The sequence below is a fragment of the Mesocricetus auratus genome, unplaced genomic scaffold, assembly GCF_017639785.1.
Source record: "Mesocricetus auratus isolate SY011 unplaced genomic scaffold, BCM_Maur_2.0 Super-Scaffold_100009, whole genome shotgun sequence".
In the NCBI taxonomy this organism is placed as follows: Eukaryota; Metazoa; Chordata; class Mammalia; order Rodentia; family Cricetidae; genus Mesocricetus; species Mesocricetus auratus.
This window is the reverse complement of record NW_024429193.1, coordinates 38,457,366-38,480,665: the sequence shown is the minus strand read 5'-3', so window position 1 is coordinate 38,480,665 and position 23,300 is coordinate 38,457,366. Positions and strand designations below refer to the sequence as shown.

Sequence of the window (23,300 nt, the reverse complement as noted above, 5' to 3'; positions counted from 1 at the left end):
CCAACAAACTGGAGACAAAGTGCCTGCCAATGTTTTAATTTCTTCTTCATGTTCTGGGTAGAGAGTGAGAAGAATGCTTTCACTCCACAATGCCATGAATATGGTAATCTATGGAAATCGTGGGAAAGCAGGTACTTAAGTTAAGCATATACAGTACCAGAGGAATCCCTGATGAATTCAAGTCTCTGCTGTTTAGAGAAGATGTTGTTGCCTGTGAAGTGACAGACTGCCAGATGTTCCTGAAGGAACATGTAATGGACTCAGATCTGAGCACCTTCCCAAATCCCACAGATGACAACATTAACTGTGGGCTACTGAATTGTCTTGTTACCATTCTTTAAAACTTGAGTGTTTATTCTTCAACTATAAAAATCTTCATTTTCTTCATTTTACTTATTTCAATATGTAAAGCACAAAATTTGACAATTTTGCATGAGCAACCTTGACTTTAGAGAGTATATGCAGTCTAAATTAACAATAAGTAATTCTTCGTCATATAAAATACACTAATCCATTGACTCCTCCTTGTAATAGTTTGCTCGGGAAGAAGGGATTGTTGCTCTAATAGTATTAAGGCAAATATTTGAAAGCACATATATTAAATAAGTAAACCGAGGTATCTTCATTGTGTAATGTAATTCACAGAGTTAAAATGGAAAACTGTATTTATTGAAATTCTGTAAAAATAACAATGATGTTGAGGAAAAAAAATACCACAAAACCTACAGTATATTGAAGTGCTGCTTTCCTTTCATATGTTTTATATAAATGATAATATGATTCACTATTTTCCCATTGTATGAATGAGATAACTGAGATCTCAGAAAGTCAAAGTTTAGCCAAGTAAAGCAGCTAGTTAATAATGAAACAAAACTGGAAGCCAACTCAGGTCCAGATACTACATAAACATGCTGCCTCCCCATGCATTTGTTCCAGTCCAGAATGTTCAATGGGCCAAACATTACTCAAAGTCTCAGGGGAATGTCAGCAAACAGAACTGATAAACATGCTATGCTAGTAGCTTATATTTCATCAAATATATAATATACATATGATTTGCAAAAATAAATAGGCAATGGATTACACACTTGAGGTGTGAAAAACGTGATGAGGGGGCTAAGTTCAGGCAGGGTTGTCATAAGATGCTTCCCTGAAAGATCATATCTTATCAGAGGGCTAAAGTCTGAGGAGGAGGCTGTTAGGCCAGGATGAAGATCCACACAAAACTCTCAAGAAGTGTGAATATCCCAAAGTATGGCTAAAATATAATGAACAAAGTGGAATTATGCAAATGTTATACATACATACATGCACACACATACATAAAGTATATAATACAAACATACATACATATATACATACATATACACAATACATACATATAATATATAATACACAGAGAAGAGACACAGAGAGAGAGAGAGAAAGAGAGAGAGAAAGAGAGTTCTCTAGAAACTAGAGAAGTCAGAAACTGTGATGATCGGTATAGATTCTATTCTGGGTAGCCTGACAACACTGGAAACTTTCTTGTGGAAGTACATGTAGTAAAGCATATTTAAGATTATCACTACATGGAGAATTCATAACAATAAGGCAAACAAGCAGCAGGTAGACTGTGAAGGAGGCTAACTGGTATAACCCATGTGAGTGACAATAGAGCCTAGGATGAAAGCCATATTGGCGAAAGTGGTGAGGTAACAGGATATGATGCGGGTGTTGGGAGGGGATCCTAGATTTGCTGATGGTTTTGATCTAGAGAAAAACAAAGCAAATGAAACAGAGGAGCCCAGAACCCAGCACAGTCCTAAATGCTGTACTTGAGATGTTATGTTCAGGTATAGCTGTTATCTTCTCAGGAAGATGGGACAGACCAGAGGAAGAACATAAAGGAAAATGGGGATATGTTTAAAACACTGTAAGTGTGGGGCTGGTCTTCAACCTTTACACGATTTAAATGAATTAGGTCCCTGGATTTATGAGTCTGATCATTGTAAGGGACAGAACCAAATTTTGAGTGGTATAAGCATGAAAACTTGTAAATCTAAATACTAAGAGTCAATGACCTGGGAAGAGTGTGGTGATGTAAGGAGCATGCAGGGATGAGCTTCGGGGATTCTATTATTTATATATTTCAAAGAAAACGATTCCTCTGCAAGGGGCATACTCTGAAGAGACTGGAGAAAAGTAACTTCTGACTAGGATGATTGATGAGGAAAGATAAAAGTTAGTTGAAGGACAAAAGACAAAAGGCGAGGCAAGCATAAAATATATCCTCAGGATTCACCTGCAAATTGGTGTCAGATGCTTGGAATGGAGGAAGATTCTGGAATAGTGCAAGCTGAGAAGTGAACAGAGAGGGGGATGTATGGAAAGAAAATGGGAGCTAGACTTGAAAGAATGTGAAAGGGACATGCATAAAGGATGCCTGCAGTCACTTCATTACATTTTCTGTATGATATTTTTTAGGCTATGGGATACCCAAGTGTATATGCAAGTAAATGGAAATAACCCAAATAATGAGGCAAAATTGTAGGGTGTTCATGGACAGAAATTAAGGAAACAACTTCTAGATGATGCTATGTCTAGAAGAAAGAGTCCCTAAGACACAAAGAGTCCTTAGGTAGAGCCTTTGAACTCAGGTATATTTCCACTGGCGTCTGAAGACCAAGGATGAAGGTGAAGAGGATAGTGACAAAATGTAGAATAGTTATGCATAATTTGTAGAGTGAAAAAGATGTAGCTAAAGTTGAAGAGACAGTCCAGTGGTTAAGAGTACTTGCTGCTCTTGCAAAGGACCTGGGTTTGGATACCAGCACCCACATGGCAATTCACAAACTTCTGTAACTCAAATCTCAGGGATTCTAATATCCTTTTCTGTCCTCTGTGGGGCACCATACACATGCCTGATGCATACACATGCTGGTAAAACACTCGTGATTAAGATAAGTAAATTTTTAAAAAGAAAGCAGTAGTTCAACACTGGTGGCCTGCAGAGCCAGACAGTATCCACATAGTCACTGTGAATAGAAAAGAGGAGCACCTGGATTCTCCAATCATATTCTATCCCCTTGGCGATATGATTGTTGCCTGTTGAGAATGGCAGACGAAGAAGTGTTGGTTTAACCTTGAATAAATAGTTAGATAAGAATCTATCATTGAAAATTGTAATAAACATTACATATTTCTGACTTAATTTCTTTTCCTATTGCTATGATAAATATTTGATCAAAAGCAACTTATGGAGAAAAGGTTTCCTGGCTGAAAGTTCAAGGTTGCAATCTAGTCATGCCAGAAAAGTCTCTGAGGGGTCAAGACCAGGCTGGAGAAACCCAAAGATACAGCTGACCTGAACAAGGGGAAGTTCATGGACTCCAGACTGATATCTGGGAAACCAGCATAGGACCAACCCAGACCCCCCTGAACGTGGGGGGTTAGAAGACCTGGGCAGTCTATGGGACCTCTAGTAGTGGACCAGCACTTATCCCTAGTATGTGAATGAACTTTGTGAGCCCATTCCCCATAGAGGGATACTGTCTCAGCCTAGACACACTGGGGAGGTCTTAGGCCCTGCTCCAAATGATGTGACAAACTTTGAAGATCCCCATGGAAGTCCTCACTCTCCCTGGGGAGCAGAAAGTGGATGGGATATGGGGTTTGTGGAGGGCAGGGGAGGAGGGGAGGAAGAGGGAACTGGGATTGACATGTAAAACAAGATTGTTTCTAATTTAAATTAAAAAAATTAAAATAAGTAAAGTCTCTGAGGCAAGAACTTGAGGCACCTGGTTACCTGAATCCCTAGTCAAGAAGCAGAGTCTACTGCATACTGCCATTCAGCTTCCTTCTGTATTTGTTCAGTGCAGGGCTTCAGGCAGGGAACTGTGTCACCCACAGTGGGCCTGTCTTCCTATATTGACTAACACAGTCCAGATAATCCCCCACAAGCATGCTGAGAGGCCAAATTCCAAGAAATTCTCTGTTCTGTCAAGTTGAAAAGTAGTTAATAATGACCATTATAGTGACTACTCAATTATTTGCTTATGGTTAATCCTGTTGTACATTCCCTGAGGACAGATCACGTCTTCTTCCTTATCTGTTTGTTGTTTAGGAACTACTACCTAGAATTTACTAAATAAAAAGCACTTGATAAATATTTATGAAGCCCTTCTGCCAGACAAAGTTTATTATTTTTACCTTCAATGTTTCTCCCTAAAACATCAAAACCCATATAGTGTTTCACAAAACCTTGGGAAGGTCCTGAGTTCTTGTGTTGAAAGAGAAGTCACCTCAGTTGGAATCAGATCTGAGGTGAATTTTGTCTTGTGAATGTTGTTGGTGTTTCTACATTTACATGTAGAAGTTTGCCAAATACATAAAAGGTATTTCCCTTGTTAGACATTTCTTTCTAGTAGGACATTATTTGTAGTGAAACCATTTTACTTCTAATTAAAAAAAAAACCCACAAATAATTTCTACTTACTTTTGTTTTTCCCTCCAGTATAAATTTCCTTTTCATCATGGAAACCCTGAATATTGAGTTTCAAAGCCATGATCATATTTTTCTAATATGACCTGAACTGTAACTCCAGGTAGGGTTTTAGGTTGCATTAAAATGCAATACACTGTAGTCTGTGCCACCTTTTGGGAAGAAAAGCTTAAAGTAGCCACCCAGGTATTTCCATATAGGAAGTTACTAGGTATCATATTGAACAAAAGTGGGGAAAAAGCTGATTAATCTACTACTCCAAATGAAGCCTGGGTCCCTTGAACCTTTTCATTTATATTTATAGCAGAGCCATTTTCTTCATCACTTTTTCTTTGCTCCCATCTCATTTTGTGAGGTAGTTTTTATTCCATTTTTCCTCGTTGGTTTCTGCCCTTGACATTCTTTGCAACATTTAGGCATGAAAACTGTAGCATTTTGAAGGTGGATTTCAAACGCAAATGATTTCATTCAGTCCTCCCAAGGTTGTAGACGAGCTGATTGGAAAGGCTTTCTTGGTGTGTAGCTAATATTTGTGACAGTTTTATCATTCAAAAAGCGCACATCATCTTTGTATTATTATATCAAGCATCAACCTGCTTTATGCTGACTATAGGAATAAGATATTCAGTTCGTACACTGTCTTATAGTTTTAAACATACTAAAAAGCTGTATTTTAATAATCTGTTAAGGCTTTTGCTATTTCAAATAATTGTACAGAGCTAACAGACAGGGTGATCTTTGTTACTCTTGTGTGGCACAGCTGAAAACAGTCTTGTACAGGACATGCCACTCACCCAGGCCCTGGGGTTAGTGTCGGCACCCTAAGAGGAGCGCATGCTCTACACACTGGGTTGCTAGTAGAAAAGGCTATTGTCTTCTCCTGCCATAAAATTCCAGTAACTACCACATGCAACCACAAAAATACCACACACGCAAATACATACATACATACTTTTCACTCATGGACATTTCATGACTGTTATCATTTATATCTACTTGCAGCATTAGTCTGGTTTGTTTCTACACAGTATTTTTTATGTGAGTTTGTAACTAGGCAACAAACTTCTTACAGACAATTTTAGGTATAATAATAGTTATCTGTATTTTCCAGTTCATATGACTTAAAATCCTTTTGAATTTTTTAAACAATATTTTGTTTATACCTTTTTGGATCTCACTGCTAAATGATGAGAATATATACATTGTCTTTAGTGCATTTTTTGCCAATAAAGTTTATAATATCATCGAACCTTGGCACTTTGGTAATTATCCATAGCATCACTATCCTATGGCTGAAATAGATTCAAAACGTTCTGCATGGAATTACAGTTTGTTACTCATACCCATGCTTCACCCACAAGCTATATGTTACCAATGGGGAATAAACTCCAAGGGTTTCTATCTACAAATTTGAAAACAGAATGAAACCTCACTGGAGGGACATCACAGGTCATCTACTTCAAACCCCTCTTCTTACATATGAGGGAACTGACACTCGGAGGGAGTCACCATTCTACCATGGGTCACAAAATTAACTGATGGCAAGGATCGACTCAGACCCCCCACCTCCAAAATCTCAACTGCATGCTACCTCCAATCTGCCACGTTGCCTTCCCCAGCAAGATGTCTCCCATGGGCACTGCTTCTCAGAGATGAAGTATATTAAATTCACATTTGGCTGCTAATCATTTTCTCAGCAGCTCTATGGTATTTCATTAACTGCTGCATGTAACACTGTGGCCTTTCACCTGTATTAACTTGAGCTCATTAAACTTGAGTCCAGTCATAAACAGGACTGAGCTAATTCAGATATTTGGCTTCATATGTGTTCAGCATTTCTCTAATGACTTCTACTGTGTGAAACACTTCTCCCTTCATAATTTGTGAAATGAGACAAACAAGGAGCATAGATTTCTTGAAAAGCACTCCAGATAGAGTGCAACTTTTTATATCAATAATAATGTATTGAGGCTCTGTGCAGGGGACACAGTAATTTGAGGAGAGGCACAGCAGTGACTGTGGGATTAAGTTCCTGATTCTGTCACTTAATGATGAGAAGTGGAATGAGTGATCTAGAAATTCTGAACCTCGGACTTACCCCCAAATATTTGAAGACAAATATACCCATCATATGTTCCTGATGAAGAAGACTTGGTGTTCTCCACACTTTGCAAAGAATCTGGGGATGAAATTGAAGCAGGTCCCAGATAAAGGCTTGAAATCTCATGAGTTCTCATGTCCCATCTTCAGAAGACAGTGTTATCAACATTTACTCTACCCTTAGGCTCTTTTTGACCTTGAACAGATTGAATTATGGCACCCACAATGGTGAGAAGTGCCTCCTACACTCATCAACCCACATGCTCACATCTCTGGTAGCATCAGAACCATGTAAATATCTCCCTCCTCATTCTTTCTCCCTCCCCTCCCTTTACTTGCCTGCTTGAATAATCTCCAGCATTTCTCTAAATAATGGGCTTTGATTTTCTCTTTGTTTTGGTCTCTTCTAAATCAGAACCTTATTTCCCAAATCTTGACCTGAAGATACAGCTGATTATTACAGTAAGTGATGACAGCTTGTCGCTTCAGAGAAACCTTATACGAACCATCTAAACACTATTTGAATATGAAAATCGCAATGTTCTCAACCCAGTTCCTCTGGAGATGATGAGCCAGTCTTCCTCACAAAGCACTAAGAGACTTCCAAAAGGCATCTCCTCCTATTCTTTATTGTGGCCTCAGGTCCAGAACCCACACGGTAATGACAAAAAACCAAACCTTGTTGCAATCATCTGGTGTGAGTTACATCTCTCTATTGATACTGTTCCTAATGAGTGAACTATCTGCTGGTTCTGTGGAACCTCTCCCAAAATGTCACCTTTCTCCCTCCAGTGTTTCTTTCTCCTGGATGATTGCCATCCTCTTTGGCGATCCTCATACCTTCATTGGCACTGCTTGCCCAGTCAGCTTATCCTCATCCTCCAGAACTTAGGTCAGGTGTAACCTCATACAGACAATCTCTAACCCCTCAGTCAGAATTAGGTACACATTGTCATTGCTCATATGACATCCCATGTCACCTGAACTATAGTCCTTGTCATGGAGTATTGCAATTATTATTAACTGTAAAGTCTTTATGGTCATAGACTGTCTTTTATGTAAACTTCAATTGCTCAGCACTCATTAAAATGAATGAATTGCAATTATTATGATGGTAAAATTTTTTGTTTCATGTAATTTCTAATCTCAAGTAAAATATGTGTATCATTTGTTTTTCTCTGAAAATTGTAGGGATGTCTGACCTTTCAAACATGCAGTGAGATGTACCTATTCAAGCTACTTGCAATATTGATTACCTGGTAAATGCTGGATTAACACTTTCCTCTCTGGGATCTCAAGGAAGGAAGATGGAAGCTAAAAGTGACCAGACAATGTAAGGGGTGTAAGGATTAAAATGTATGCAGAGTGGTCTATGTACTACAAAGGACCCTTTACACTCAGGAGGAGAATTAGCAAAGGAAATTTCTTAATACTATGAAGCCTGAACTCAAACTGCAAAGCCAGCTTGAAATGGACTAGGTGATAAGAATGCATGAGCACATGGAGAGACAGGGAACTACATAACATACATATATACATATATGATACATATATATATGATGATATATATATATATCGCATTCATATACAGCACCAAAATCAAAAGTTAATGAAATTAACAGTTGTGTTTATTACAAACTTTATTACTTAATGCCTATACTAACATTATGAGGCAGAGATCATCACGCTCATGTCATTGATAAAGAAAAGTCTTGGCAGAATAGCACAGTAATTAACTATAAGTAAATAAAGAGTTTAAAACTATGATTTTCTCTTTTTGGTGTTTTTGAGACAGGGCTTCTCTGTATAGCCCTGGCTGTCCTGGAACTCACTCTTTACACCAGGTTGACCTCAAACTCACAGATATCCACCTACCTCTGTCTCTCAAGAGCTGAGATTAAAGGTGTGCCACCTCCACCTGGCAAAACTATGGTTTTTATACAAAGGTAACTTATAAATCAGCACCCCAAACACTCCATGAATGTTGGCTCTCTAATCTTAGGCATGAAATATGGGCCATAATTGCTTTTTTTACTGAATCAAATTATTTATATATATATATATATGCGTGTGTGTGTGTGTGTGTGCGTGTGTATTACCAAAATGGCATGCTTCAGTATTACTTGCTGAACTCTAGTGTTCCAATTTCCACTATAATACTACAATAACGCATAACATCATCTTCTTCTATTGCCTTAATGTTGTCCACTGCCCAAGTCTGAAGCAATCATTAAAATTGCTTCCTGTATTATCAGTGATTAAGCATTACATGCCAATTACAACTGGAGGTAATTTGAATTTCTAAATCGTTATTTTAATTCTGCAATAAATACTATATTGAAGGTATATAGCCCATGGAAATAGGTTTCCTTTTAATGAAAATAGATTTTTCTCATACAATATATCCTGATTACAGTTTCCTCTGTATGGTTTACCCACGTCTTCACCTCCTCTCCTATCTGGATCCACTCCCTTTCTGTCTCTCATAAGAAAATAAACAGGCTTCTAAAGGGTAATAAAACAAAACATAATAAGAAAAAATAAAGACTAATAATAATCAGAATTTGACAATATTAGCAAGAGAAGGAAAAGAGCCCAAGGAAAGGCACAAGTAACAAACAGAGATTTAGAATCCACTGGTTTGCACACTTGGGAATCCCACAAAAACACAAAGCTGGAACCCATAATAAATACTCAAAAGACCTATAAAGTAAAAAAAGAGAAAATAAATAATACATATTAAAAGAGAGATAATGTTTTTTTAAAATCTAAGATGACATTATGAGACAAAGAACCTCCAAAAACCATCAAATGCTGGGCACAAAGCCTACTCTTAAGAGTGGTTTGTTTCCCAGTTGACCTGAACAAGGGGGAACCAATGGACCCCAGAATGATAGCTGGGAAACCAGCATAGAATTGATACTACAGACTTTGAAGATCCCCATGGAAGGCCTTGCCCTTCCCTGGGGAGCAGAAGAGGGATGGGATGGGGGGGTCATTGGTGGTCATGGTAGGATGGGAGGGAGAGGGAACTGGAATTGATTTGTAAAAAAGATGGTTTCTAATTTAAGTTTAAAAAAAGAAAAGAAAGAATAGTTTGTTTCCACAATGAGACTCTTTGAGGAACCAAATTTTCATTTGCAAGTGTTTATCAAGTGGAGATGGCATCTAGGTTAGGGATAAGGTCACGTGTCCACTTATCCTTTCAGCTCTAGGACTCTATATGGTACAACCCCTGTGCATGCTCCCTCCGTCCCTGTGAGTTCATATGTGTGTTGATCCTGTTGATTTAGAGGGTCTTGGTTCCTTGGTATCCTCCACCTCCTCTTGTGCTCTCTGAGCCCAATGGGGAGGCATTTAAAGGAGTTATTCCTTTTAGGGGTAAGTGTTCCAAAGTCTCTCTCTGCATGTTGTCTGGCTGTGGGTTTCTGTATTTGTCCCTATCTGCTGCAGGATAGCTTCTCTGGTGATGTCTGAGCATGACATTGATTTGTGAGGATAGCAGAATATCATCAGGAGTCATTTTATTGTTGTGTTCTTTTAGTAGCACAGTAGTATTTGGTTTTCCCCTAGGTCCCTGGGCTGTCTAGTGTCCGGTTCTTGGTTACCCATAATTATCTATTCTATTTTCCTTCCTTAAACAGATCTACTTTTCCCTTTAGTTCCTTACTCTATACCTAATGTCTGTGGTTCCGTGGATTATAGCTTGGTTATCAAAGATTTAATAGCTAATTTCTATATACACACGAATACATACCATATGTTTGTCTTTCTGGGTTTGGGATACCTCACTCAAGATTTTTTTCTAGTTTCATCTATTTGCTAGTGAATTTCATCATTTCATTTTTTTCCATGGCTGAGTGATGTTCTGTTAATGACTTACATTTTCTTTTATCCATTCATCTGTTAAGGAACATCTAGGTTGTTTCCAGTTTACAGATAAAGCAGCAGTAAACACAGTTGATCAAGTGTCTCTGTGAGAGGATAAAACATCAGCTGGGTCTATGCCCAAGAGTGTTATAGCTGGATATTGAGGTAGATTGATTTCCACCTTGCCATAATGATTTGCACAGTAAATGTACAAGTTGGCAGTCCCAGCAACAATGGATGAGTGTTCCCCTTGCCACATCCTTAACAGCATGAGTTGCCAATTTCTTTATTGATATTAGTCATTCTGATGGGTGTAAGATGAAATTTTAAAAATAGCTTTAATTTGCATTTCTCTGATGACTAAGGATGTTGAACATTTTTAAGTGTTTCTCAACCATTTGGATTTCCTATTTTGAGTATTCTATTTAGACCCATACCCCATATTTATTTCAGATGCGTAGTTTACAAAAATATTTTTTTATTCTTTAGGCGGCCATTTTATGCCTGGCATGCAGTGATCTTCAGGTTCCCAGGGAATAACTGGTGGAGTTTTGAGAAGTTGGTAGAAGGAAAGTTAGAAGGAACAATCTGTGATCTGTTGGGGATGGGGGTAGGGAAGGAGGGGATGCCAGAGCAGGTAGTCTGTTGCACAGCTGGGCGTGAAACTAGGAGAATAAAGCAGAAGAGAGAGAGGAGAGGTGAAGATTTGCTGTTAGTCTCTTTGTTTTGCTGGATGGAGTAGTCTATGGGTTCCCAGGGAATGAGTTTCTCCGTCTAAACCACAGTAAAATAAATATCAAAACCACAGCTGAATGTGAGTCAACAGTTGCTTTTATAATTGCGAAGAGAGTGTGCCTAAACTCGCACATTACAGGACTGAAAAGACACTCAGAATCTCCACCATCCACATTGGGTCACATCACTCTGAGGATATAGCAATTAAGGGGATGTTCAGAACTATCTGCAGACTTCTTCATTTCAACCCCAAAATGGCCATTTTACATGAAACCTTCGGATTCACAAAGTTCATTACCCCAAAAATAGATGTCCAAAAAGTATTCTAATTGCCTTATTGTTTTAAAGATCAGTTCTATAAAAATGCATTGTCATCATTTTTCTCTCCAATTCTTGGTCACTTTATCACATTCAAACAGTATTCCAAGGAGTATAGTACATTTTATAAATAGGTGGGGTAAATTGAGAAGTGGGAATATTGGATCTATAATTTAGTTTGACATTAGTCCTTAATGAACAGTGAGAAATACTTACACAATTAAACACTATGTTCACTATATAGACTCCTTATGGAAATTATTTAACTTTTAATCAAAACAGGTAGCATGAGTATTTTATACTGTATTAGTTGAGGTGGGGGCAACCACAGATAGCTAATGTAGGCATCTTACAAGTAAATATGGCTTTTGAAAAGTAAAAATCCATATTAGATAGTTGTAAAAGATATATTTTTACACCTGTATTATCTTTCAGTGTGTCAATGCATAGACATGCATACAAATGGCACACACAAAGGAGCTAGGTTGGCAACTCAAAATTTTCAAGTTTGTACTGATCCATATGTATATTGCTTAGTTTATCTCTGAAATCCTTTTATCCTTTCATGTTATTGCTGTGTAGATATCACAGTAATTACTCTTCTTGCAGTTATTGTTTCCAATCAGATAAGAGAGAATGATTAAGAAAATAGAGTTGATACACTACAGTCCTATAGAGTATGCTATTAGCCAACTCCACGCCATCCTCATAAAGTTATGTAATTTAAACTGGATGATGCTGGTGCCTGCTTCTATTAGGAACAAGAACCCTTTTCCACTCTGTAATATGCTCAATTACCTTTAGATTGATCTGTGAATAAATTATAATCCAAATAGACTACTTTTCCCTCAAGCTTTTCTGGCTTAAGGAATCATTGTTGATTCATGATGTTGTCGCCTTTCTATTGGCAATGTAATGCTTTTTATATCGTGATAAAAACAATTTTAGTATGAGATACTGTTATCTTTAAATGAGTAGGATTTAGTTTTTCTGGTGAGAGCAAATTCATCAGTGATGAATTCCTGGAGAAACTATTGACATAAAAAAGGCCACACTCTTTCTGAGTTTTGTTCTGTTCATCAGCTTGGGGTGGTCCTCAATAACTTTTTGTCTTTGTTTGGGGAACCTAGCATTCTGCTCAGGACCTCTGGGTTTACGTTACTGCTGGTTACAAATTTTTCTGTAAGAAAATAATGAATGAAGAGGAAAGGCCCCTGCTGCTGCCTCTGCCAGGCCCTACTCCTTCTCCTACAACGAGAAATCAATTAACTGCATGTTCAGGCAGAGATTTGAACCAAATGCTTTATTAATCACCACTGATTTCACACTTACACCCTGGCTACCTGCATGCTCATCTTTACTTTCTCTTAGCCTTGTTGGAGTTTGTCTTTTATGTCTGTTTGTCTGTATGTCTGCTTTGTCACTATCAGAACACAAATGTAAGCCTGAATGTAGCCTGACTAAAGGTAAAGCAGGAAAAATATTATTTTCTTACATCATCAGAAATGGTTAAGCACCCGAGTTCAGTTGCCAGCACCCATGTATAAGGCCAGGCATGGTAGTAATACTTGCAATCCCAGCACTGGAAAGGTAGACACAGGCAGATTACTAGGGCTTAAGGTCAACCAGCTTAGCTTAATGAGTGAGCTCCAGGCCCCAATGAGAAACACTATCTCAAATAAGGTGAGTGACTTCCAAGCTATGTCACTAGAAATGCAACTATGGACTCTGGATGCACACACGCAGGTATGCATCTATATTTGCATATGCATGCACATACACACCTTTCAGTACTTCCACATCCTAGAGCCTCTTTAATCATTTAAGGTGTGTGTGTGGGGGGGGTGTATACTTGTATAAGAATATGTATGGGCGGCTGCAGAGATGGCTCAGAGGTTAAGAGCACTGGCTGTTCTTCCAGAGGTCCTGAGTTCTATTCCCAGAAACCACATGGTGGCACACAGCTATCTGTAAAGAATATGTATGGGCACACATGCATTTTCAATGTATGTGCATGTGCACGCATGTCAAAGCCCAAGTTTAACATTAAGTATATTCTACCTTATTGAGACAGGAACTCTCAGTTGAACCCAGAGCTCATTGATTCAGCTAGTGCAGCTACCCTCTTGTTCCAGGGATCCCTTGTCTCTGCTTCTTATGTGGTAGATTATAGGTAGTCTACCATGCCCAACAGAGTTTACATAGATGCTAGGATCTAGACTCTCATCCTTATGTTTGCATGGAAAACACTATATAAACCTACTGAGAAAACTTTTCATTCATGAATATATTTTTTTCTCATTTATTTTTTCATACTAACAAGTGAAGCAAAAATTGTTGTGGCAGCCTTGAAGTTTTGGAAAGTAGCCCTTAGCCTCTGGTCTCTCCACATGTCAGTAAGAAACTACAAATGAGCCCATCTGGATTTGGAGCTGCGTGGTTGGAGGCCGAAGGAATACTCATTGGTATTTTGTCCATTTGTTTTCAGTGGCCACTCTTCCCTCACTATTTTTTCTAACCAGTGAAAAAATATTACCGTGTAGGAATCTTTATGCTAAATTGAGAACATCTCCTTAGTATCGACTATACAGAACAGCAAATAAGGATCATAGCACTGCCATTTGAGGGAGAAAAAAGCTTCATGCCTCAATTTTATGTGTGGCAAACATGATCACCTAGCACAAAAAGTTACAGAGCCTCTCAGTCCATTAGATGCTTACACTGGATGTTTGCCATTTAGCATAAAGAGATTTTCAGATATTTAGCATCCTCATCATTATCACTGCATGCAGTGGTTTAAGGTCACAGCTCAGCTACATTCCCTCTGTCCATTTGAATGAAAAATATTTTTTAAGATCCATTTTTATTTGTATGTATTTGTTTACGTGTAACATATATGGGCATGGATGTTGTTAGAAGCCAGAAGAAGAAGTTGTATCCCATGAATCTGGAATTACAGGTAGTTGTAATGGACCCAGTGCTAGTTCTGTGAACTTAACTCTGGTTCCCTGTAAAGGCAGTAAGCACTCTTAACCACTGAGCTATCTCTTCTACCGCTGGATAACAAATCAACTAAACAGAAGGCATGGTCCTCCAGTCTCTGTTTAAAGAAGATGAATTGAAAAGTTGCAAGAATGTTTGTTTTGGAATAGCCTTTACAAAACTCAAGTGGAATTAGATGGTGTTGAAAGAGAGACACTATCGATCGCAGCAACCAGGATCACGGTTCAGATTTCTTGGGATTAGCTGGCATGAGAGCCTGCCAGACCCGAGGCTGTGTGCTTAAACACTGAACCATTTTTGATCATCTTTATCAGTATAAGACTAAGAGTTAATGTACAGAAAAATAAAAACAGTTATCTTCTGGCAAGACTTAAATCATGTGATATGTATTATGAACTTATGAGACATCATCTAGACCTAGAGGGACAGTCTGTCTAGTGTAACCCCATACACTTCCCCCAGGCAGTATAACCCAAATACACTTCCTCCAGGCATCCAAACAATCAATATTCAAACATTAGATAGGACATTTCATGTAAGAATTATTTTATATTAAAGCGGCTTTCCTATGGGATAAGTTCTGAGAACTCCTATTAGATTCTTATTTTTTATGCTTTTAATAAGCCAGCATCATTTAACAGTAAAATAGACAGAAAATATTCACCCTCCATCATATCATTTCATGTTACTGTATGCATTAAGTGTTGTAATTTGGAAAAGTGCTAAGATATAGAGATGAAGTACATAATTCTAATCCAATTGGGTATAAATTAATTTGGCATTGACTTCCATTTTCCATTTACTTGACTTCTTGACATAATTATAGTGAATTTATAATCAAAGTAACAAGCTTAGGTATATTATTTCCACATAAATATGTTCTTTGCTAATATAAATATACGGTCAAAGGCTCCAGTCTGGTCTGCCTTGATTGGCTTGCTTATACTCTACTACCTAGCTTTTTGAAATCTCCAAAGACCTCATTTCCCTGGTTCCCTATGCAAGCTGGCAAGTGAGGACTGACACTTTGAAACAAGTGCATTTTTTTTCACTGAAGTCCCTGCTAGGTCAGAGGTAAGGATGACCTTGGAGTGCTGCCATTTTCTCAACCCCCATAAGCTGGATAAATGAGCTTTATTCTGCAGGAACACAAGTCGTATAAAAGACACAGCAATTCCAGGTTGCCGGCTGGTGGAAAACATTTGAAATTCAGTGGTGTCTATCATCAGTGGGATATGTCAGTAAAAGTGAAGATCAAAGGTTCCAGAAAAGGGGAAGGACACAGTGAAGAGTATTTAATTGTGGGATAATGAATGGCATGAGGGCAGTTTTGTGTTAACTTGAAACCACTTAGCATTTTTCCATGGCACCTAGATATCTTCCTAAATGAACTTTGTAAAGTACAATTGAATAACCTTGAGATTTAAAGCCTCATCGTGATGCTGAATACTGATGGCGTTTGTTTAAGCACTGTGATATACCCTCTGCCTTTTCTTTCTATTATTCTTTTGCCTTCTTCACGCAAAATAAAGTTTATTTTCTGCGCAGAAGAATCAATATTTTTGCCATTTTGTTTTTCAACTATTACCGTAAGTTGCAATCAACATTAGTTACAATCTTTAAGGAGTCGCAGTGAGAATTTGAACACAATAAAAGGGAGATACAGATGAGAACTTTGGCAAAGCACCTATTCTATTGACAGAGGCATTTGTCAAGGGCTGTGGCTGTGTCTATATTGTGCTAAAAACCTGACGAAGAGGAAAATAAAGCATCAATAGGTTTCACCTTCTGTCTGTACAAACCAAACAAATGGTCTCCCTAATGGCTGTTGTTTTAAGTGAGTGCATTTGGTTTTCCAGGGTGAAATCCATTCTCCTTAGACATGAATTTTAATTAACATCTGCATCTAACACATACATATTTGACTGAAGTATCCTTCTCTTATCTTCTCTTTGATACCAAATGGGGTCTGACTCACAGAAGACTAGTGGTCCAGAAGGAAGGGAGACTTAGTTAACAAGGGGTGTGCAGCAGTTTCCAAATACACATTTGTTGTTGGTATTTGTGTGAGGAGACCCCGGTTCCCTGTTTCTATGAGTGAATACAATTTCTACTTTGTGTGTTTTCCCTTTAGAAACTGCCAAGCTTTGGACCTTACCTTGAACAGCGCAAAAAAATCATAGCAGCGAGTAAAATCAGAGCAAGAGATCAAAATGGAGCTTGTTCACCACTCCAGAGAAAGCCCTTCATCCCGCAAAAGCCTATTCCTGCCATCAAGGTAAAAAAAATCAAGATAAATCCATAAATTTACCTATTTCCATTCAAATGCTTCTTAAAGACTTTTTCTCCTTAAATGTAGCATTATTCTGAAAGTTTCTAAAAATTCTGTCTACCATGACAATGCCTTCTAATAATACAGTAACCACTTTCTTCTTTGTGTCTCACTTTGGTTTATGTCACACTTTCTAGATCTCTGCCATGTTTGTGTTTCATGGAAATCTTGTGCATTAATGTGTCAGGAAATATTAAGAAGAATTCTTCATGTTCTTATAGTTAACTATCAGTATTTTAATTCAGCGTTACAATTAAGAAATCTATTGGTCCTCGGGAGGCAGAGGCAGGCAGATCTCTGTGAGTTCAAGGCCAGGCTGGACCGACAGCCTCCAAAACAATACAGAGAAACCCTGTCTCATAAAACCAAAAAAAAAAAAAAGAAGAAGAAATCTATTGGTCATACAAAACAACTGAATTATGAGGCTGTAACAGGGTTATCAATATAATTTACATTTGGATGGATTTTCTAATTAGGCCTCAAAAAGAAAAGAAAGGAAAGGAAAAAGAAAGGAAAAGCCCATGTATTTTGTACTTAAGAATTTAGTCTGGGCAAAACAAAAATCACCATTAAGAAGTGATTGTGTGAATCTGTTACCTTTCCACTTTATTCACTTAGATGTTTGATTTTTGAAAGAAACTTAGTTTTCTATCAATCTGCGTAAGTAACAGACACATGTGACTTGTGCTTACTCTAGTATGTCAACAACATTGGTCTGTGAAACTATAGCAACATTGCAGTCAAGATTTGGGGAGAAGGTTGGATTTTTCCTCCCGTCCTTTTTGAAAAGAAAAGGTTTGGTACTACAACTCAAGCTGGTTTAGATCCTCCTGCCTCAGCTTCCTGATTGCTTTGGTTTCAGGCATATCCCACATACCTGGTAACCATACAGAGGTATTTCTCCAACCTATCTATAGGTTTCTCCTGTTCTTTCTCTCCTGTTCTCTCTCTCCTGTTCTCTCTCTCCTGTTCTCTCTCTCTCTCTCTCTCTCTCTCTCTCTCTCTCGATCTGTGTGTGTGTGTGTGTGTGTGTGTGTGTGTGTGTGTGATATGTTCAGTTTTGAGAAATTTTGTTTTGGACTGAAGTTTGTGTATTCACAACCGCAAGTGAGATACAGCCTGAGATTTTCTGAGATATTCCAAGTCAGTCTGGAACATGTGTCAAACCTATTGCTGTTACAAAATAGCTGAGACAAGGGCATTTAAAAAGAATAAGTTTATTTGGCTCACAGTTACAGGAGAAGGCCAAGAGCATGGCAATAGCATCTCTCTGACATCTGGTGAGGGTTTTCTTGCTACAGCATAATGTGATTAAGGTCTTGCTTCTTTTTCTAATAAGGACTCGAATGCCCTCAGGGAGCCCCATTATCCTAACCTTGTCTAATCCCAACTGCCTTCCAGTGGACCTATGGACCCAGTAGCTTTCACACACAGATTTGGAGGTTAAGTTTCTAACAAAAGAACTTCAGATGAACACATTCAAACTGTATCAAAGAGGCACTTCTTTGCAAGGGAAATGCAAGGGTAATAAGACTTCAGCATATTCTAATTATGATGGAAGAGTTTCCTAAATTAAGCTTCACTACTCTGTTATTGTCTGTTGCATTGACAGGTCATAGCTCTATGAACTTGCCTCAGTAAACTAATCTGTGAAATGGAGTAAATGAAAGTGTTTGCCTCCATAGGGTCATAAATTTGATGATGTGTGAAACATGTTTATTATAGTGTCTGCCCTAATTGCTATTTACTAGTTGATATAATGCCAGAATGGACAGGTTAGATAACAGGAGAGATGGATATTTCTTCTTTGGTCATTGAAATGAAGTGTAGAATAGGTAGAGAAATAGGAAACTCTGATGAGCAATCAAGCTGAAAATTTTGAAGCCACTATATTTTCCAGTAAGTCTTCAGCACGAGACAAGTAATGTGATGGAAGCTGAACATCAAATGCTCAGGGAATATGACAGACATATTCTGTAAGCCCATGAAGCATACCAAAAGAAAGAGATATTAAACAAAGACTGGCAGAGACAGTACAGAATTATACTTGTGGCATGAGCTATACATAAAGACTATAAGATGTACAGACTCTTTCAAGAGACTTAATTTAGATCCAAGGAGCCAAGTAAACCTTTCTGGATGTGGTGGTTTGCCTTTTCATCTTGAATGATTTGAGAAATGCCTAGAGATTAGTAAATCACATTTCTGAGTGTGTCTTTGAAGACATTTCTACAGATAATCATGCAGGCCCTTACCTAATGAATGAATCTACTCCCTGATGGTTCTGTGATATGATGTCAAGAATGGGAAAGTGGAGAGCGGTAGACCTGCTTGGAGGAAATAAGCATGGGGAACAACTGTATGGTATCCTACTTCCATTTGTCCTCTCTGTTTCTGCTTCCTGGATGCCTCAATGTGAGCTCTTCTGCTCCACAACACCTCTCCCTGACATGAAGGCCTGACATCTCTGAAACCTCTAAGCAATTGACACAAAGACATTCCTTGTTAAGTTGCTCTTTCAACGTATGGTCACATTTACTACACAAGGTCATTAATGCAATAAATCAGAGGATGATTGGTACTATGAACTACACAGGAATAGAAACAGAGGAGAGAGGGAAAATACATTAAGTGAACCATAACATAATTTTGCATTGGCGCAAAGTTACGATAAGATATGGAAAGGGACTGAAAAATAAGAGGACCCAACTGACTAAAATTTGATGATTCTGTCGAGCTAAAGAAAAAAAAGTGATAAATCAGTATTTTTTCTTTTATCTTAAAGTTTGGTCAAGTTTTGAGGGGATGGGATACAAATTTTATATTGACTATTTTGAAATAGATAAACTTGGGGGTACATACTTGAGGGCACAAAGGAAAAAAACGACATTTCAACAGCCTACTGTGTTGTGCTTTCTTTCATTGTTACTTAAAATCCTATGTGGAACTAAGGGAAGCTAGGGAAATAAATGAGAAGTGGTTGTGGAAATAGGAAAATGACTAAAGAACATGATGACTGGGAGACAACAAGAATGGAAGAATTTTTATGGCTGAAGTCCTGGTCTACAGCATCCGGGATCCCCACATGTTAACAAAGGACAGCTTGCATGGTCCCATTTTTTTCTGTCATATGCACTCACTGGGATTCCAACGTTTTGCTGTGACAACAGCCAAAGTCACTATGAATCTATTGCTTGATGTAGTAATCACTGATTCACAGCCACCACCAAAAAGAACAGCACTGTCACAGTCATAACCCTCCAAGAGTGAGCAAACCCTGTTTCTCATGAAGCCTCATTTAGTGAGGAGAAGCAGCTGAATACAGACTGGTACATACAGGAACCTATGTAACAGGGTCAGGAGACTAGACATCCAGAGACAGTTCCTTAGAAAACTTGCTTGATGAACTGTACCTGAGTTAACCCCCCAAAACTAAGGGACAGATATCAATGTAGATGTCTAGGGAAACAATTTTCCATTCAGAAAGAACAGGAACCACACAGACCCTGAGTAGAGAAGTACTTCACAGAAAGCCACCGAGGTCTGTTGGAAGGAAGACTGATGAAGAGATGAGCAGCATTGAGTATACCTGAAAGATGAAGTCAGAAAGCCTTAGGTGCAGTGTTTTAAGTGAAGACGTGTGTGTGTGTGTGTGTGTGTGTGTGTGTGTGTGTGTGTGTGTGTGTTACATGTAACAGTACTTATAGGCGCACAGAAGCTCTGGCTACTATCACTTGCCACTTGTCTACAAGACCCCCTAGCTCACCCATTATTTAAAACCCCTATCTGACAAGTGGTCCACATGACTCTTCAGCCACCATGTTTCCTCAAAGAGTGCCAGTCTGTCTGCCTGTACTTCAAATGTTTTTTGTCCATTTCATTGCTCATTTCTAGTGAACATGCAGTTCACCCTGTGTCCCCATCCTGTTTCATTATTCCACCTGTATTTCCTCTACCATCTTCCTTCGCTTCCTGACATGCTAGTTTTCGATTCTTCCTTTCTGTTCTTTCTGGGGAACCTGAATTGTCTGTTTTCATGCCTAGTAATGTCTCTGTGAGCCCATCTGTTTATTTCAGTGTGTTTCTTCCCTCTGCCAGGCTCTTTACGGATTCTTCTGCTCCTTGTTTGAACTTCATGACTCTGCCTTGTTTATTCTCTCTGCTACCACAGGATATGATTTCCAGTCTGCCAGAGAAGAACCCCCCTCATCCCACAAAATTATTAGCCTCTCTTGTCTGGACAGGCTTTTCATTCACATGCCCATTTTAATCTCCGCCGGCTTCTCTGGTTCTAACATGGAGATATTGTTTCAAAGGACAGCATGCCCAATAGCTCTCCTCTTTGGGTCTTTCATTCTTTCCATTGCCATTGATATGGCTGAATGGTCTCTGGCTCCACAGGTAGGCAGTTTCAGCCTCAGCCCATCAGCAAATGTTTATTGAGTATCTTCTGTTTGAAGGTGGGAACACTGAGGGTGGTGGCAGATTCCAAAGAAATACAAAGTACAGACCAAGGCTGGAGATCTCTCTGTCTCAGCAGGGAGGAATCACTGGCATGTTCTCAGTATGCGCTCATCCTAATCAAGGAATTGTGCTAGGGAGAAGGAATACAGCATGAATTTTAAAAAGACAGGAGTCTATATTTTGGGAGCACATGGTATAGCAAGGGAGAAAGATACATGTTAAAAATTATTTACAGTTCAATCAAATAGGAACAAAATGCTCTGGGAACACAGACGACTAAAAGGGATTAGTTCTGCCTCGGGTAATTGTGGAAAGCTTCGCAGAGATGGTGATATTTAAAGTTGAGTTTAATAAATTAGTGTTAATTAAGCAGAGAATTAATAATAAAAGCTAATATTTATTGAGGTCTTATGAGGTTTCAAGTACTGCAACATGTTTGTAAATGAGCTCATCCGAGCCTCCCAATAACCTGATGCGATGAAATACTTGTATCCTGCCAATTTTACTCATTCAATAATTGAAAAACAGAGAGGTTAGCTAATTTGCCCAAGGTCACACAGCTAGAAAGGCACTATTAAAGCCAAGATCTGAACCTATGTCCTAAGGCACTTTTCTACATGGGGTTGGGGACAGTGTTTCAAGACAGTCACTATGCTTGCTAAGTATAATATTCAAATGTATTTGCAATAATACACAGTCATGGGAGCTTGAATCCATACACAGTCCCTGGATTTCAGTAGAAAGAACAGAACTATGAAGTGCTAATATTCTGTGTGTGTGTGTGTGTGTGTGTGTGTGAGAGAGAGAGAGAGAGAGAGAGAGAGAAAGTTTGTGTGTGTGTGTTATGTGTGTTTCCATGTGTGTGATCATGTGCATCATGTGTATATGGAGCACATATATGTGCAGGAATGCACCACCTGTGTGTACGAATGGGGAATACAGTGATCCTGTGTCATTCCTGAGGTACGATTGGGTTCTCTTTGTTGACCTGGAATGGCCAGCCAATGAGTCCTAGCAATCTGCCTATTCCTGCCTCCCCAGTTCTTGAGTTAAAGCCATGTTCTACCTCATCCAGCTTTTACATGGTTTACATGATTGTACAGCTAGATCTTTATCAACTGAGCCATCTCCCCACCCTGCTCAGTTCTTAATCAACATTCTAAAAACTGTTTATCTTTTTAATTATGTGTATGTATGTGTATGAATACATGCATGTGAGTGCAGTTGCTTATTGAAACCAGAAGACGGTGTCAGATCTCTTGGAGCTGGCATTACAGGTAGTTGGAAGCTACCAGCTGTGGGGTCCTGGAAACCAAATTCTGCTCCTCTGGAAGAGCAGTGCTTACACTTAATCACTGAGCAATCCCTTCAGAATGCATTCTTAAGAAATTTTTAAACAGTTTCAAAGACAATGAAATGGACTGGATAATCCAGTAAAAATTCTACCTATGGTACCAAAAAAGGCCATTTCAATACTATACCACAATGTCCTGGTCATGCCAACCTGACTCTTCTTACCATTTGGAAGCTGAAACTGGCCTCAGAGTACCTGAGTTGCCCCTCTAGGAATGATAGGATGCCTGAAGATGCCATGGAATCCAGTGAACTTTTCTGTTTATCACTCCAAAATCTTGGTTTCCATTTCATAGAGATAGCATTAACCATACATATGACAATGTGTTGAAGCTGCTTAGTTTGTGAAGATGTGAGAAAAATACTTCTGAGTCAAACACAGGTCAGCAAAACCAGTCCTAGGAAGGCTGAAGAGAAGGATGGAATAAAGCAGGAACAAGAGACATGATCTCCCAAGATAGCTTCAAAGGTATCCTTCTCTGTGTAGTCTGATACCATCTAGAAAAGTCACACACACAAACACACACACACACACACACACACACACACACACACACACACACGTATGTACCACAGACAGGAAAACACGCAGTGTCTCCTACTAGAGCAGCTTTGTCTCCTGGCCCCAAACAACTGACATGT

General features: G+C 38.7%; 1 protein-coding gene across 1 annotated transcript in view; it reads left to right on the top strand.

Annotated features, from left to right (window-relative positions):
- Dpyd (dihydropyrimidine dehydrogenase) overlaps nucleotides 1-23,300 on the top strand; it is an 819,213-nt gene that overhangs the window by 777,970 nt on the left and 17,943 nt on the right. The window contains exon 21 of the mRNA XM_040751969.1: nucleotides 16,644-16,787. Within this exon, the coding sequence (XP_040607903.1) occupies nucleotides 16,644-16,787 (144 nt within the window). The remainder of the gene's footprint in view (nucleotides 1-16,643; nucleotides 16,788-23,300) is intronic.